Source organism: Octopus bimaculoides, chromosome 19 (assembly GCF_046866305.1).
Source record: "Octopus bimaculoides isolate indiv1 chromosome 19, ASM4686630v1, whole genome shotgun sequence".
Classification (NCBI taxonomy): Eukaryota; Metazoa; Mollusca; class Cephalopoda; order Octopoda; family Octopodidae; genus Octopus; species Octopus bimaculoides.
The window spans coordinates 21748842-21764422 of record NC_142946.1 but is presented as its reverse complement, the minus strand read 5'-3'; the positions used below and the strand labels follow the sequence as shown (position 1 = coordinate 21764422).

Below are 15581 nucleotides of genomic sequence, written 5' to 3'. Positions count from 1 at the left end.
CAGTAGTATGATGAAGCATTTTATACATTAAAAGTAATGAACACAATAATACCTTTGTAACTCCGAGTTCATTTGTAACGACAGTGAAATCCAAACCCAGATCAACTACATCTTCCTTGTAAGTCTTCAAAAAGAGTAGATTCCTGTGAGAGAAGAAAGAAAGAAAAAAAAATAATGAGAATATAGACTTCATTATAGCTGATGTTATATGGTTATATTCATTTGAAATTTTATGTATGAAAGAAAATATATGTGTGTGTGTGTATATATCAACATCATCATTATCATCGTTGTCGTTTAACGTCCACTTTCCATGCTGGCATGGGTTGGACAGTTTGAATGAGGACTGGTGAGACAGAAGGCTGTACCAGGCTCAATCTGATCTGGCACAGTTTCTGCAGCTGGATTCCCTTCCTAATGCCAACCACTCCAAGAGTGTAGTGGGTGCTGTTACGTGCCACTGGCACGAGGGCCAGTCAGGCAGTTCTGGCAATGACCACACTCAAAAGGTGCTTTTTATGAGCTACCTGCATGGGAGCCAGTTTGGCGGCACTGACAATGACCACGCCGGTAAGGCAATGCTGGCAACAATCACGCTTGAATGGTGCTTTTTTTTTATGTGCCACCAGCATAGGAGCCAATATGTGTATATATATATCTCTTTCACTCTTTTACTTGTTTCAGTCTTTTAACTGCGGCCATGCTGGAGCACCGCCTTTAGTCGAGCAAATCGACCCCAGGACTTATTCTTTAGAAGCCTAGTACTTATTCTATCGGTCTCATATGCCGAACCGCAAAGTTACGGGGACATAAACACACCAGCATCGGTTGTCAAGCGATGTTGGGGGACAAACACAGACACACAAACACATACATACATATATATATATATACGACGGGCTTCTTTCAGTTTCCGTCTACCAAATCCACTCACAAGGCTTTGGTCGGCCCGAGGCTATAGTAGAAGACACTTGCCGGAGAAGAAATATAGTGGATACTTGGTTAATTTTATTTGTATCACGAAGATTTAGGATGTAAAGGAACCAAATCAACAAAAGAATCCTACATGTTTTTCAATCTGGCCATTAGGTTTCAATCATCAGCATTTAAGTGATGTTAGATGTAAAATAACCCCACATTATGTCCAGATAATATCATGGAGTGATGCTTACTTTCTGGTGGTGAACAACGAAATAACTAAGATGAGGACTGTGTTTTCAAATATTCAAACATAAACAATAATCTATTAGGATGCCGAGTTCATGTAGGGAGGTATTATCTAAAGAAATTTTGCTAAAATACTATAATGTATTTGAAAAATAGGCATGTAAGTGTTAAGGGACATAAAGTAGTCATTTAATTATAATATGGATATTCCATTATTCAAAGAAATGTTATTGTTTACATACTTCAGGGATGAATTTAAATGTTTATGTGTAAAAAAATAAGGGTATAGAGAAAAAATAGATTTTATGAGGGGGTAAAAACTAACGAAAAGTGACAAAATGGGAGAAAAGTGGGAGAAGAAACAGATTTTTTATGTGGGGTATAAGATACAAAAAAGATTAAGAAATAAAAGAGAAAAAGGGAAAAGTTATTTTATATTTTATACTATGATATTATTTTAGAATGTAATTCAGAGAAAAGTTATAACTGTTGTTATTTAGCATTTCAATGGACTAAGATATACTTTTCATTGTTCAAAGAAAAAGTATTAGGTATATAAAAAAAATTATAGTGCACTTACTTGTGAGAGGAATTTATATTTTTATGTGAAAAAAAATTTTTTTTAATGTGATGTAGTTTATAATTCGTTAGATTTTTCTGGCGTATAATTTAAGAACTAGTAATCTCCCTTCGTTCGTGTGGTTAAATTTTTTTTCCTAGGGTTTTACTATAATTCTGCTTGTTCATTTGTTACTTCATATTTTACACTTTAGTTTGCTAAAGAGAGGAGGAGGTGGAGTGAGTGACAGAATGAGAGAGAAAGAGGGAGGGAGAGAGATAACAGATGGCCACTTCCACTAACCACATTCTCATGCTGTTAGTGGAAGTGAGAGGAGAAGAGTAGGAGAAAGAGAAAAATGTTAACAATGTGAAGAGGGGAATAACATGGTTAAAAAGTTTGAAGTAAGAGGTAGAGAGAAAGAAATATAAAGTGTTTAACAGAAGGAAGTTTTAGGCATAACTACAGAGTTGTACCCCCCCGACTTTGGAAGGTCATAACTTTCAGAAAAATGAATATTTTTTAATGAAATTTTCTATGCATATATTATTTATTATGTAGATTCCGAATATACAAACATTTTCGATGAAAGTGTTTTGGAATGGGGGTGGGGGACAATTTTCGGAAATTCCAACAGAGTCCACTTAACTTCCAGGAAAATGAATATTTTTTCATGAAATTTTCTACAAATATACCTTGATGTATGTACATTTCGAGCATGTAGGAATTTTGGAGGAAACAACTGCAGGTTATTTTTGAGAAGTGTTCCCCACTCGGTGCTGTTTCGGAGCAAGTCGTCCATAATTGTTTCATTTTTCTCTATTATGTGCGTATGTGCATCCGTAGATTTGTAATGAAGTAATATGCTGCTTCTGTTCTCTTCTACTTCTCTACTAGAAACGTTTACTTTGGAATTTACTTCTATTGAGAAAAAAAAATCATGTGCATGTTATTTTTAACGTAAGTTTTCTTATGACGGCTTCTCTTTTCTGCTTATTACTTCAATAGAAATCTACGGATGCATATACGTACATAATAGAGAAAAATGAAACAATTATGGACGACTTGCTCCGAAACACCACCGAGTGGGGGAACGCTTCTCAAAAATAACCTGCAGTTGTTTCCTTCAAAATTCCTACATCGTCGAAATGTACATACATCAAGGTATATTTGTAGAAAATTTCAGGAAAAAATATTCATTTTCCTGGAAGTTAAGAGGAGTTTAAGTGGACTCTGTTGGAATTTCCGAAAATTGTCCCCCACCCCCATTCTAAAACACCGAAAATTTTTGTATATTCGGAATCTACATAATAAGTAATATATGCATAGAAAATTTCATTAAAAAATATTCATTTTTCTGAAAGTTATGACCTTCTAAAGTTGGTGGGGTACAACTCTGTAGTTATGCCAAGTTTTAAGCATAATATATTATTGTAACTACAGCTTGGATGTTACTTTTTTTAATTTGCAAAGGAATTAAAACTAATGATGTGAAAAAACATTGCACACATTCTCTATATTGTATTGTGTACATTAATTGTATATAATGTAAAGTAATTATAAAATATTGCATAATAAGGAATATGCAATTACATACTGATCTTGCAGTTTCAATAGAATACTAATGAATATGTGTATTAAGTATTTTATTCTTTTATTTCAGTCATTTGATTGCAGCCATGCTGGAGCACAGCCTTTAGTTGAACAAATCAACCCAAGGACTTATTCCTTGTAAACTTAGTACTTATTCTATTGGTCTCTTTTGCTGAATCGCTAAGTTACAGAGACGTAAACACACCAGCATCAGTTGTCAAGCGATGGTGGTGGTGAGGAACAAACACAAACATATATATATATATATATATATATATATATATGTGTGCATGAGAAGACCCGGCAAGCCAAGTGAGACCTAAATCCAAGGTCTCTGCCAGGGGTGTAGCCAGCCCACTTATGCGCACCTTTTCTACATTGGACACTAAACTCCGCTTGCGAAGACTTGTTGAGGCAAATGAAATCAAACTAAATTCGATGAATGGCACCCGTGCCAACGTCGTCTCCTTCATTGGACACGAAACTCAGCTTGCGAAGACTTATTGGGGCAAGCGAAAGCGAAATCGGGATAGCACCTGTGCCCAGCGTCGCTTTTCTGGCACTTGTGCCCGTGACATGTGTAAGGATTTTCGAGCGAGATCGTTGCCAGTGCCCCTGGACTGGCTCTTGTGCGGGTGGCACATAAAATGCACCATTTTGAGCGTGGCCATTGCCAGTACCGCCTGACTGGCCTTCGTAGGATTTTCGAGTGAGATCGTTGCCGGTGCCCCTGGACTGGCTCTTGTGCGGGTGGCACATAAAATACACCATTTTGAGCATGGCCGTTGCCAGTACCGCCTGACTGGCCTTCGTGCGGGTGACACGTAAAAGCACCCACTACACTCTGAGTGGTTGGCGTTAGGAAGAGCATCCAGCTGTAGAAACTCTGCCAAATCAGACTGGAGCCTGGTGTTGCCATCTGGTTTCACCAGGCCTCAGTCAAATCGTCCAACCCATGCTAGCATGGAAAGCGGACATTAAACGATGATGATGATGATATATACACGACAGGCTTCTTTCAGTTTTCATCTACCAAATCCAAGGCTTTGGTCAACCTGAGACTATAGTAGATGACACCAGCCCAAGGTACCACGCAGTGGGACTGAACCCAGAATCATGTGGTTGGGAAGCAAATTTCTTACCACACAGCCACTCCTGCACCTATAGTTAAGAGGCAGCACATATGCTAGAACACAATAATCTCCTAAGCAGACCTAATGCAGATACAAGTAGAATATGAGAACTGGTATTAAGGAAAGATACAATAACCATACAATGTAAATACAAGGAGACAAATAAACACACATACATATACATAATGGGCTTCTTTTAGTTTCCATCTATCACATTCACTCACAGGGCTTTGGTTGGCCTGGAGCTATAGGAGAAGACACTAAGCCAAGATGCCACACAATGGTACTGAACCTGAAGCTATGTGGTTGGGAAGCAAACTTCTTAAACACACAGCCATAGAGATGTGCCTTGCTAACATGATTAACAGACTTACCTGTACATTTCTGGGTCAAGTGAAGCCAAGTGATGAATGTCAAGATCAATTCCATGGCGATTCAGAATTTTCGAGAGGAAAAACTGAGCAAAAGGTAACTCCACCAAGAGGTTTTCATAGAGGGCCTAGAAGAGTGAACAAAATGTGTCAATGCCATTAATAATGAAAAGTGATTTGGCTTTTGTAAGAGGTTGATGAAATATTATCATTTACAATAAAAACACTAACTTTTATTTGGTCTGTAGACCAAATACAACTCCTTCAACTCCAGGTCATTTCATTAAATACTGTAGACAGCTATGTATCTTGACTCTGTAAGTGTTCTTTCCAACAAAACCTAGTTCATTTCACATCATTTTAAAATTTAAGTTTTACTTTTGCCACAATACTATCAAGCCTTTTGTTTGCTTTTAGTTTACATTTCTTTCATTAAAAAAAAAATTATTATTATACAACTATATCACTGAAGGCAGAAACTTTGGATTCCCTTGTGCCTTATTCACATTAATAAAAGTTCTTTAAATTCACTCCAAAAATTTCTCTTAAACCAGGATTTCTTTTTGCCAAAATATGAAAAGTGCCAAGAATTACATAATGAATATCTCAACAGGCACCAATTCATCTGTATTTGTTAAACATTGTTTCTCATAGAATCGAAAATCTTTTACTGTCACTATGTACTTGATTTAATATCTTTACTTTAATATGATTTTGTAGGAAAAGAAACGAAAAAAAAAACCCTTATGTTCACAATTCCCCTTTAAGCCAATGCTCTAGTTTGGTTTTTGATAGATAAAATAAACAAAAATTACACTTATTTCCCATGACATTCTTGCAAGGAAATAATAATGGTCTATATAATTTTTAGAAGGGCAGGTAATTTAGGTAGAGAAGTCTATTATGTTGATGACTATCAGTTTGATCTCTGAGTCAGAGATTTTATGCTAGAATGGATATAATTTGAGTGGATAAGAACATTACTTTTAGTTTGGAAATAAAAACTCTTAACTCAAATTCAGCCTAGTACTATATACACTCAGGAGGAATAAGATACTTGACAATGATTAGAGAGGGAACTAACTGAAACAATGGAAATATAAAAAAAATTATATATAAGTTTTAATAGTCTTAAAAATTACATTATTTCAACAGCAAAATGCACCTCAGACATTTAAATTTTTAGTACTATTTTATAAGCCAGTGAAACATGAAAAGTACTTTACCTTTCCCAACATTCTCCCAAGGAAATAATAATGGTCTGTATAATTTTCAAAAAGGGCTGGCGCTTGTGGATTTGGGTAGAGTAGTTTGTCATTGGTGTATTTGAAGAATCCACGATTAGGATCAAAGCCTGTTTTCAGTAATTCTGACAAAAACTCCCGGGACAAACCTCCACCATCAATTCCTGCTTCATCAATACCAGCAGAGTTCACCAATCTTACTCGTAACCGCAGCTTCAGGTTTGGTTCTGATTTATTGAGAAATTCCAGTATACAGCAATTACATTACATAAGTTGTAAAAATATGAGAAATTTTCATCAAAGAGGTTCAATGAAGAAATCAATACAACCTTGAGGTTAATGACTATTATACAATACTTTACAACACAGAGTCTGTTATAATACTTCTCTTTTTTTAAATCTTTATTCATAATACTAGAATGTTCCTTGTGCTTTAGTTTATTCCATATATTTAGGTGCTTTCTTACTGAAACAAACTTGAGGAAGCCTGTCTATCAATTAACAAGAGAACTGAAATGTCAACAACAAATCACCAACAAATCAGTTTTGCTTTACAGTGATCTTGCTATGTACATCAGTGAGCGGTGGCCTTCCAAAAGCACCTATTTTATAGCTAGGTCTACCAAGTCAACAAGAGTTACTGTTTTTATGAGGAACACAATGCAGTATTAATGACTAAGTACAAACTGTTGGCCTTTTGACCAGTTAGTCTGAACGCTACTGACTCTTAAAACAAAGAACAAGTAATATATATGTATATATTAAAAGAATCAATAACTACCATTCTCTTCTGATAATTTTTCAAAAGCATCTTCATAAATATAGTTTCTTCTAATCTTGATATTAATTGATAATCCTAATTGAAAGTTGGTCATTTCAGACTGATGTTCTTCTCGATCTTGGTTAACATGTTGATGGAGGATCTAAAAAAGATAATGGTACACAAAATGTAGCTTTTAACTTCTAGGAAAGAATTCTTCAAAAGTTCAGTATCAAATTGGATGAAGAGAATGAGTGAACAGGTGTTCTTGTTTGTTTGGCTTAATTAATTGACGAAGGCGAGAGTTGACTGAAAACTACTAAAAGCTGAAAAGGAATCAAGAGGAAGAAATTTTGTCAGCGACTGTGCACCCTCAAAACAGGGAACAGTTGTCTACACACATTTCCCACTTAAATCACATCCACTGAATGCAGCTGTCTCTTCTACTTTTGACATCCCTGCTCTGTCATACACAACACACTCTGCACAAAACACTTCTCAAGCAATCCACCTTGCTAGAAGTCAAGATTTTAAAAATATTTTCCTTGTCTATGTTTTCTCTACATCTGTCAACCTACAAAAAAATCAAACTGAACATTTACCACATTGATTTCACCAGCCTGGGAGGGACAACAAAGGTCATGGATATTTCTTTTTCTCACAAAGCAAATAAAAAAAAAAAAATGAAACCATGGTCATATAAGATTATACAAGCGCCTTTTTTTAAAAATATCTCCTGTGATAATGAAGGAATCATTACACATTTAATGACATAAAAATCCTAAGTGGCAAGCAGTGAAGAATTAATAGGATTTTAGTTAGGCCAAATGGTAGCGATTGTGGATTCAGAGTAAATGTGGTACCTGCTCGTTTTCTTGCTTTACTCAATGGACAATCAAACATTTTTTTTTTGTCACTCCCTCCTTTCTCAGACTCAATGTTTCATATAAACTATATTGCAACAGTTCACATGAGATGCTGTTAGTATCTGCGGCTCCATTCATTAAGGTAGATGAAAACATTTATTGCTTAAAATATTACTACTGAAAAAAACTTACATTTTTTTTCTCCTTTTCTCTATTTCTATAAAATGTTGATTCATCTGAGGTCATTACAAAAATGAAACATTTGATATATTTTCCAATACTCAATTTTATTGTTCACTAACCAAAGATAAGGAAAATATAGAATTTCTGTATGCAATATCACATATTCAATAAAGTCAATGGGCCAGATGAAATGAAGCTATGGGCTGTAGTTTACCAACTGCTTGGCTTAAAGGCAAACAAAGCATGTGTAATTGTAACACATGTACCACTAGCAAAATATCTTCGTGTATGAATCAACATCAGTTCACTCTCAAATCACAAACATTCTAAATATGAGTAACCTAATCCCGAACAGAGCTTATCTACTGATCTCAGCAAATCATGAAAGAACTTTGGGATTCAGACTCTTTTCTATTCCCAATCTTTCATAACTTCACCTTGCATATCAAAAGTTTTGCCAGAATAATGGGAGATGCTACAGTATCATTTAATCATATGTGTATTCCTAATAAAATTATTCTTTGCCATTGTATCTTTATCTTTTGACTTGCTTCAGGCATTAGACTGTAGCCATGCTGGGGCACCACCTTGAAGAATTTTTAGTCAAATGAATTGATTCCAGTACTTATTTTTTAAAGCCTGGTACTTATTCTATTGGTTCTCTCTTGCCAAACTGCTAAGTAATAGGGATGTAACATACCTACACTGGTTGTCATGTGGTGGTGGTGGTGAGGCGACAAAAACAGATACAAAGACACACACATACACATAAGACAAGCTTCTTTCAGTTTCCGTCTACCAAATCCACTCACAAGGTTTTGGTCAGCCTGAGGCTATAGTAGAAGACACTTGACCAAAATCCCACACAGTGGGACTGAACCCAGAACCATGTGGTTGGGAAGCAAGCTTCTTACCACACAGCCATGCATTAAGAATAAATTTTAAAATTTAAATAAGATATTAAACTTGTAAATTAACATACCTTAATTCTTTCTGTAAAACGCACTACAAATGGCAGTTCAGTAAGGATGATAAGGTTCCAGATGTCCCTTCCTGATAGTGGTGGTCCTGAATCTGGACCTGCACAAAAATAAATAATTGATAGTAATAATAATCCTTTCTATTATAGGCACAAAACCTGAAATTTTGCGGGGAAGGGACAAGTTGATTACACTGACCCCCAACGCAACTGGAACTTAATTTATCGACTCTGAAAGGATGAAAGGTAGATCTTGACAAAATCTGAACCCAGAATGTAAAAACTGACAAAATGCCATTAAGCATTTTGACCATTATGCAAACAATTCTGCCAGCTTGCAGTAGTAGTAGTGGTAGTAGTAGTAGTAGTAGTAGTAGTAGTAGTAGTAATAATAATAATAATAATAATAGTAGTAGTAGTAGTAGTTTCTACGGCTGGATGCCCTTCCTAACGCCAACCACTCAGAAAGTGTAGTGGGTGCTTTTACGTGTCACCCGCACGAAGGCCAGTCAGGCGGTACTGGCAACAGCCATGCTCAAGATGGTGTATTTTATGTGCCACCTGCACAAGAGCCAGTCCAGGGGCACTGGCAACGATCTCGCTCGAAAATCCTACGAAGGCCAGTCAGGCGGTACTGGCAACGGCCACGCTCAAAATGGTGTATTTTATTGATAAAATAAATACCAGTTGAACACTGGACTTGATGCAATCAACTATCCCTCTCCCTCAAAATTTCAGGCCTTGTGCTTGTAATAGAAAGGATTATTACTATGATTATCAATCAGGAAACTATTGACTGTACAATAGCAAGTTAATATAGATAATTCTTTCTACTATTGACACAAGAGCCAAAATTTGGGGGTGAGGGGGCTAGTTGATTACATCAACCCCTGAGCTCAACCAATACTTACTTGTTTTATCGACCTCGTAAGGATGAAACGTAAAACCAACCTCAATGGTATGTGAACTCAGAACATAAAGAGACAGAAAAAATGTTGCTTAACATTATGTTCTGGTGTGATAATGATTCTGTTATCTTCCAGCCTTAATCAAGATAGGTAACAATAATATTTATTACAAGTGAACACATAACTGTACATAGAGTATACATAAACTGTCTTCCTAGCAATAAGGAAAAAAAATTCAGCTAATTTTAAAAGATGTGTAACTTCTTTGCAAGTGTATTTATGAAACTCAAAGTTCAGTTAAAATGTTTAACTTACCACTATCATTTGGTACATATGGCATCAATGGCTGTTGACTATAAAGGTTGGCAGCTTGTAAATTATACAGCTATAATAATGAAAGAAGAAAAAAATATGCACTGAAGGAATATGATATAAAATCAGTTACAAAAACTTCTCACAAAAAAAAAAAAAAAAGGCACAAGTGTGACTGCATGGTAAGAAGTTTGCTTTCCAACCACATGGCTCTGGGTTCAATCCCACTGTGTAACATCTTAGGCAAGTGTCTTCTAGTAAAGCCCTGGGTCATCCAAAGCCTTGTGTGTGGATTTGATAGGCAGAAACTGAAAGAAGCCTGGTGTTAGTGTGTGTGTGTGTGTATGGGGGTGGCTTGTGTTTGTGTTTGTGTCCCACAATTGCTTGACAACCAGTGTTGGTTTGTTTACACCCCTGTAATTTAGCAGTTTGGGAAAAGAAGTCGATAGAATAAGTACCAGGCTCAAAAAAAAAAAAAAAGACATTAAGTACTGGGTTGATTCGCTGTTGAACTGCTGATTACATGCTTTAGAGCTACAGTTAAGTGGTTAAGAAATTTCACAGTCATTCAGTTCTGGGTTCAATCCTACAGCATGGCACCATTTACCATATACTTGTGTCAACCAAATCTTTGAGTGAAATTGTAAAGAAGCCTGCAGGACTATATCTGTTCTTAGGTGTAGACTGTTAGCAGAGAATGTATAGTTGCAAATAATCAGACAATATTGGTTGGAGAACTTCTCCACTTACTCCAAATAATCTAGGTGACCCCGCCCTTTCTCTTCTGACTAATAACAACTAAGCCTCTATAAAAATATAAAAAAAGAAAAAGAAAAAAAACAGGGTCAAGTTAACCAACTAGTTTCACATTTGAAAAGTTAACAGCAGAAAGAATATTTGATTGTAATAACCATAGATCTAACAAAAAACAAACATTGAACCCAACCGAAAACAGTGTTGACTATTGATGATGTTGGTTAGACTCCCAATAGAGTCTTGATTTGGCAAATTTCTAATCAAATGCATTCAAATGACCATCCTGTCTACTTTTTTTTCAGACACAGTGTACATAGGACTACACAATTCAATGTGCTGTTTTCATTTTGAAATGATAGGTTGTGATTTGAGAAAGACTTGGTTGTTAATTCTAGCAAGTACACTGTGTGCATGTGTAGAACAGGAAGGAGCAAAGTGGTAAATGGGGGTGGGGGAATCTACGTGACTATCCAAGGGGTTGATAAAACACCTGAAACAATTCTGATAAGGGTGCTGAACTATTAGTGAACTGTTTTTTCACAGTGGATAAGATTCAATATAAAAAGGTTCATCTGAAATATAATATGGAAATTCAAATTGCCTTATCATATTGTTGGCACACATCTAGTAAACATGCTGGTTGATTGATGAGCCAATTAAGGACAAGTGCACACTTTTCATGTAAACATTGTAACAGAGAGATGCTCCATACTAGTGTGAATTTATTGCCCCTTTATAGTAGAGTGGTTTCAATGTCAAGCAATTTTCAGTTTACTCTTTTTATTTATTTTTTTTTTTTAATTTTGCATCCACAATAGCAACTATCACTAGTAAAAATTGCTGGCAGTATTTGTAAGAATATTTAAAATTCGAATTTATATCATTATTTGTATCAACAATGTCTATGTATCTGATGTGTGGAAGAAAGCTTTTAGTAACAGTACTATGAAGCCTAAAGATGAAAGACTATGTCAAAAGAGTTCATTCTGATAAAATTAAAAATCTTAATTTTTTTTAGTGTACTGAGAGAAAATATTTAAAAGAATTATGTTTAAGAAAATTATCTCAAGATAAAATACTTGTCTGAATTCATATGTGGCTCAAACAATGGTAACATAGAAAAAAGAAAACCTCATCAAAATATATTAAAAAAAATATAAATAATATGTATTACAGCAAACACTATAATACAGGTTTCAAATTTTGGCACAAGGCCAGCAATTTCAGGGGAGGAGGAAAGTCGACTACATTGACCCTAATGCTCAACTGGTACTTATGTTATCAACCCCACAAAATAAAGGCAAAGTCGACCTCTGTGGAATTTGAACTCAGAATGTAAAGGCGGAAGAAACGCCACTAAGCATTTTGCCTGGTGTGCCAATGAATTTGCCAGCTCACCACTTCAGCAAAAGCTATAATATTAAATTAGCAGAAAAAAGGTTTACCTTATCAGTACGTATATGTATATGGTCAGCCAACCAATGATTTGTAGGGCAGAATTGACGTCGGGTATCCCTTGAATGTAACTGCTTTACTAGTGTAGAGATTGACTGAAAAGAAAGAAAAACAATAACAAACAGCTGTCATATCGTTCAACTTAACCCATTACCTACCAGTGATCTCATATGAGATCACTTAAAAATAACAAATTTCGTAATTATCTGTCAATATTTACACATATCTAACCTTTTTGCTATATCTACTAGGTATATTTCTCTGATATTCAAATGAGGTTTGCTAATTTTTCACCCAATATCTCGCTTATTTCTATCTTAAATGTTATTTTGATCATTCCAGTGTGTTTCTAAGGCTGTTTTATACTAGAAATCAAAGTTTCATAAAAAAAATTCCAGTTAATAGAATTATGGGAGGTAATGGGTTAAAAGAAGAAAAACATGACTAAAATTGGCATTAAAGGTACTGATGATCAAAGAACTTCTTTTTTTTCTGGTATATGCAATTGAGACAATATTAACCCTCTTGGGACACTCAGGCTGATTGATTGGCCCTAGTGATACAAGCTGAAAGGACTTGGAGGCTGGTCCATTGGCCCAATGGAACAAATGTTGCGAATGACTGGTTTTGAAGTGTAATGGCTAATCAGAGATCATCTTTCAGTAGATGTATCTCAATAGAAAAAAATGTTGGTCTTTTTGACTACATATACCAAAACACTGGGTGTCTCAAAAGGTTAAACTCAAACATAACTGTTTACATAGAATACTTAATGTATATACATTGTTGATAGGCCAGTTACTGCAGTATTTGATTTGAGATGTATCACTTACGGACTTGCTAAAAACCCAATAAATATGAGAGAGAGGAGAGAAAAATTTATCCTAGTAGTGACCAGCAAGAGCACCAGATGCATTTTGGCTTTTAAGTGATTAAAACATTCACTGATGTTGCAAAAAGCCACCCAACTTATCAAAAATTTGGTATATACAATTGAAGAAGCATTTACTTAAACTAGCCATATATATAGTATACTAAATGTATAGACACTGTCCAGAGGCCAATTACAGCAGTATTTATCCTGAGATAGCACTTTTTATGAATTTGCAAGTCCATGAGTCCATAAGAGATACAATTCCAGATCAGTAAAGGTCCCTTTTGGTCATGAATGACTATGAGATTGCACCTAAAAGTTCCCCTCCCAGGTACAAGTCCGGGCAAGGTTGTTTATGGAAGAACAGCAGTCGCCCATGCATACAAGGTTCCCCTCTCCACGCCACTGATGTTATCCAAGGGAAAGGAAAAGGCCGATACAGCTTGGCACCAGTGACATTGCAACTCATTTCTACAGCTGAGTGAACTGAAGCAACATCAAATAAAATGTCTTGCTCAAGAACACAACACACAACCCAGTCTGGGAATTAAACTCACACCCTCATGATCATAAGCTCGATGCTCTAAACACTGAGCCATGTGCCTTCACTTTGCTATCCCAGATCAAATACTGCAATAACTGCCCTATTGACTGGGTATATATTAAGTGTGCTATAAAGATGGCTATTTATTTTTTGGGAAAAGAAAGCAACATATGAAGTCTTTAAGTGATAAATCATGTAACTAGTACCTGTGCTGGTGGCACGTAACTAGCATCTGTGCCAGTGGCATATAAAAAGCACCTTTTGAGTGTTAGGCTTCATGGAGGCAATGACAAATGACCGAGACCTTTGGCAATATGCTGTGCTTGAGAAGAAGACCCATCAAGCCAAGTGAAATTGTAGTGATGGCAGATATTGGTGTCATGCAACTGGCACCCATGTTGGTGGCATGTAAAAGCACCCATTACACTCTCAAAGGTGACTGGTGTTAGGAAGGGCATCCAGCCGTAATAATCATGTCAAATCAGGCTGGGGTCTGATGTAGCTCCCCAGCTGCCAACTGGTCAAACTGTTCAACCCATGCCAACATGGTTAACGGATGTTAAATGATGATGATGATGATGATGATGATAATAAACCTATTTTAAAAGCAAAGAGTTTTTTTTACTCCACTACCTTGTTGACTTAAGGTATTTGTGTTCATATATATTATAAAGGCTTTTTTGGAATAGTTCATTGTAAAAATTGACAAGAAGCAATTAATAGCAGACCATGCATGATAAGAAATTAATCTCTTAGGGATGAAAAAAAAAAGTACTGAAATCTAACTTACTTTAAATAAATGTCGCCAGAGTTGAGTCCGAAGTAAATTCTCTTCTTTAGCAACTTGAATACCGGTTTTACTAAATGCTTGTTGATAATCTTTATTTAAAAACACTTTTGATTCTGGGCTCGCAAGTTCAATAATTCCTAAACATATATCACGCAAAGTTAAACTCATTGGCACAAGTTCATTGAGAGAAAAAGGCATACTGGTAGATTTTTTTACACGTTCATCCTTGAATTCCACTGAAATAGAAAAATGTTTTTCTAAAAAAAAAAAACAGGACTAAAAAAATTTTTAGCTAACAAAATATCTTCTAATTTGTATTGTATTTAGAATACCAATAGACTGATTATAAGAATATTCATAAATATTGCTAAATTATGGAGAAAACTGATACGACAACAAAACTCTTCAAAACTATTAAATCAAATACTCTTATGGTGAAAAGAATTATCTGATATGAAATGAAAGACACAAAATAATAAAATAAACTTTTAAATACTTAATAAAGATAACACTGCATCAAACAAATAAGTATGCAAGTACACACATACATGACAAGTATAAAGGCACCCATGATAGTGACATGTACAAGACACCCACTTCACTCTTGGAGTAGTTGGCATTAGGAAGGGCATCCAGCCATAGAAACCAAGCCAACCCAGCCCAGACTGGAGCCCGGTACAGCTCTCTGCCTTATCAGTTCTAGTGAAACTGTCTAACCCATGCTAGTATGGAAAACTGATGCTAAATGATGATGATGATATATATATATATATAAAGATATGCACATACATATATGTATATATAAATATATATACATACATATATCATCATCATTTAACGTCTGCCTTCCATGCTAGCATGGGTTGGACTATATATATATATTATTATGATTGACCGTTGACTGAACACTATTCAATTTTTTTTCTCCGTGTTTTTCTCCTTGTCTCCGTATTCTTTCTGTTGAAGAGCGTAGCTCGAAACGTCAAAGACTTTCCGTATTCCCGAGCGTCATACTAATATATACTTTTGTTATTTACACCACCTGTCCTCGTCTGTTGTTATTTTTTGTATATTCTCCCATATATAT

At 35.5% G+C, this 15581-nt stretch overlaps 1 protein-coding gene across 2 annotated transcripts in view; it reads right to left on the bottom strand.

Annotated features, from left to right (window-relative positions):
- Nucleotides 1-15581, bottom strand: part of LOC106872940 (ubiquitin-protein ligase E3C) — a 75618-nt gene that overhangs the window by 17333 nt on the left and 42704 nt on the right. Inside the window, exons 13-20 of one of the 2 annotated variants that reach the window (XM_089366586.1) lie at nt 14495-14751; nt 12277-12381; nt 10079-10148; nt 8859-8956; nt 6849-6990; nt 6050-6294; nt 4827-4951; nt 53-143 (exon numbers count right to left, since the gene is read on the bottom strand). In XM_089366586.1, coding sequence (XP_089222712.1) covers nt 53-143; nt 4827-4951; nt 6050-6294; nt 6849-6990; nt 8859-8956; nt 10079-10148; nt 12277-12381; nt 14495-14751 — 1133 coding nt within the window. The remainder of the gene's footprint in view (nt 1-52; nt 144-4826; nt 4952-6049; nt 6295-6848; nt 6991-8858; nt 8957-10078; nt 10149-12276; nt 12382-14494; nt 14752-15581) is intronic. The other variant, XM_089366587.1, reaches the window with a different exon arrangement.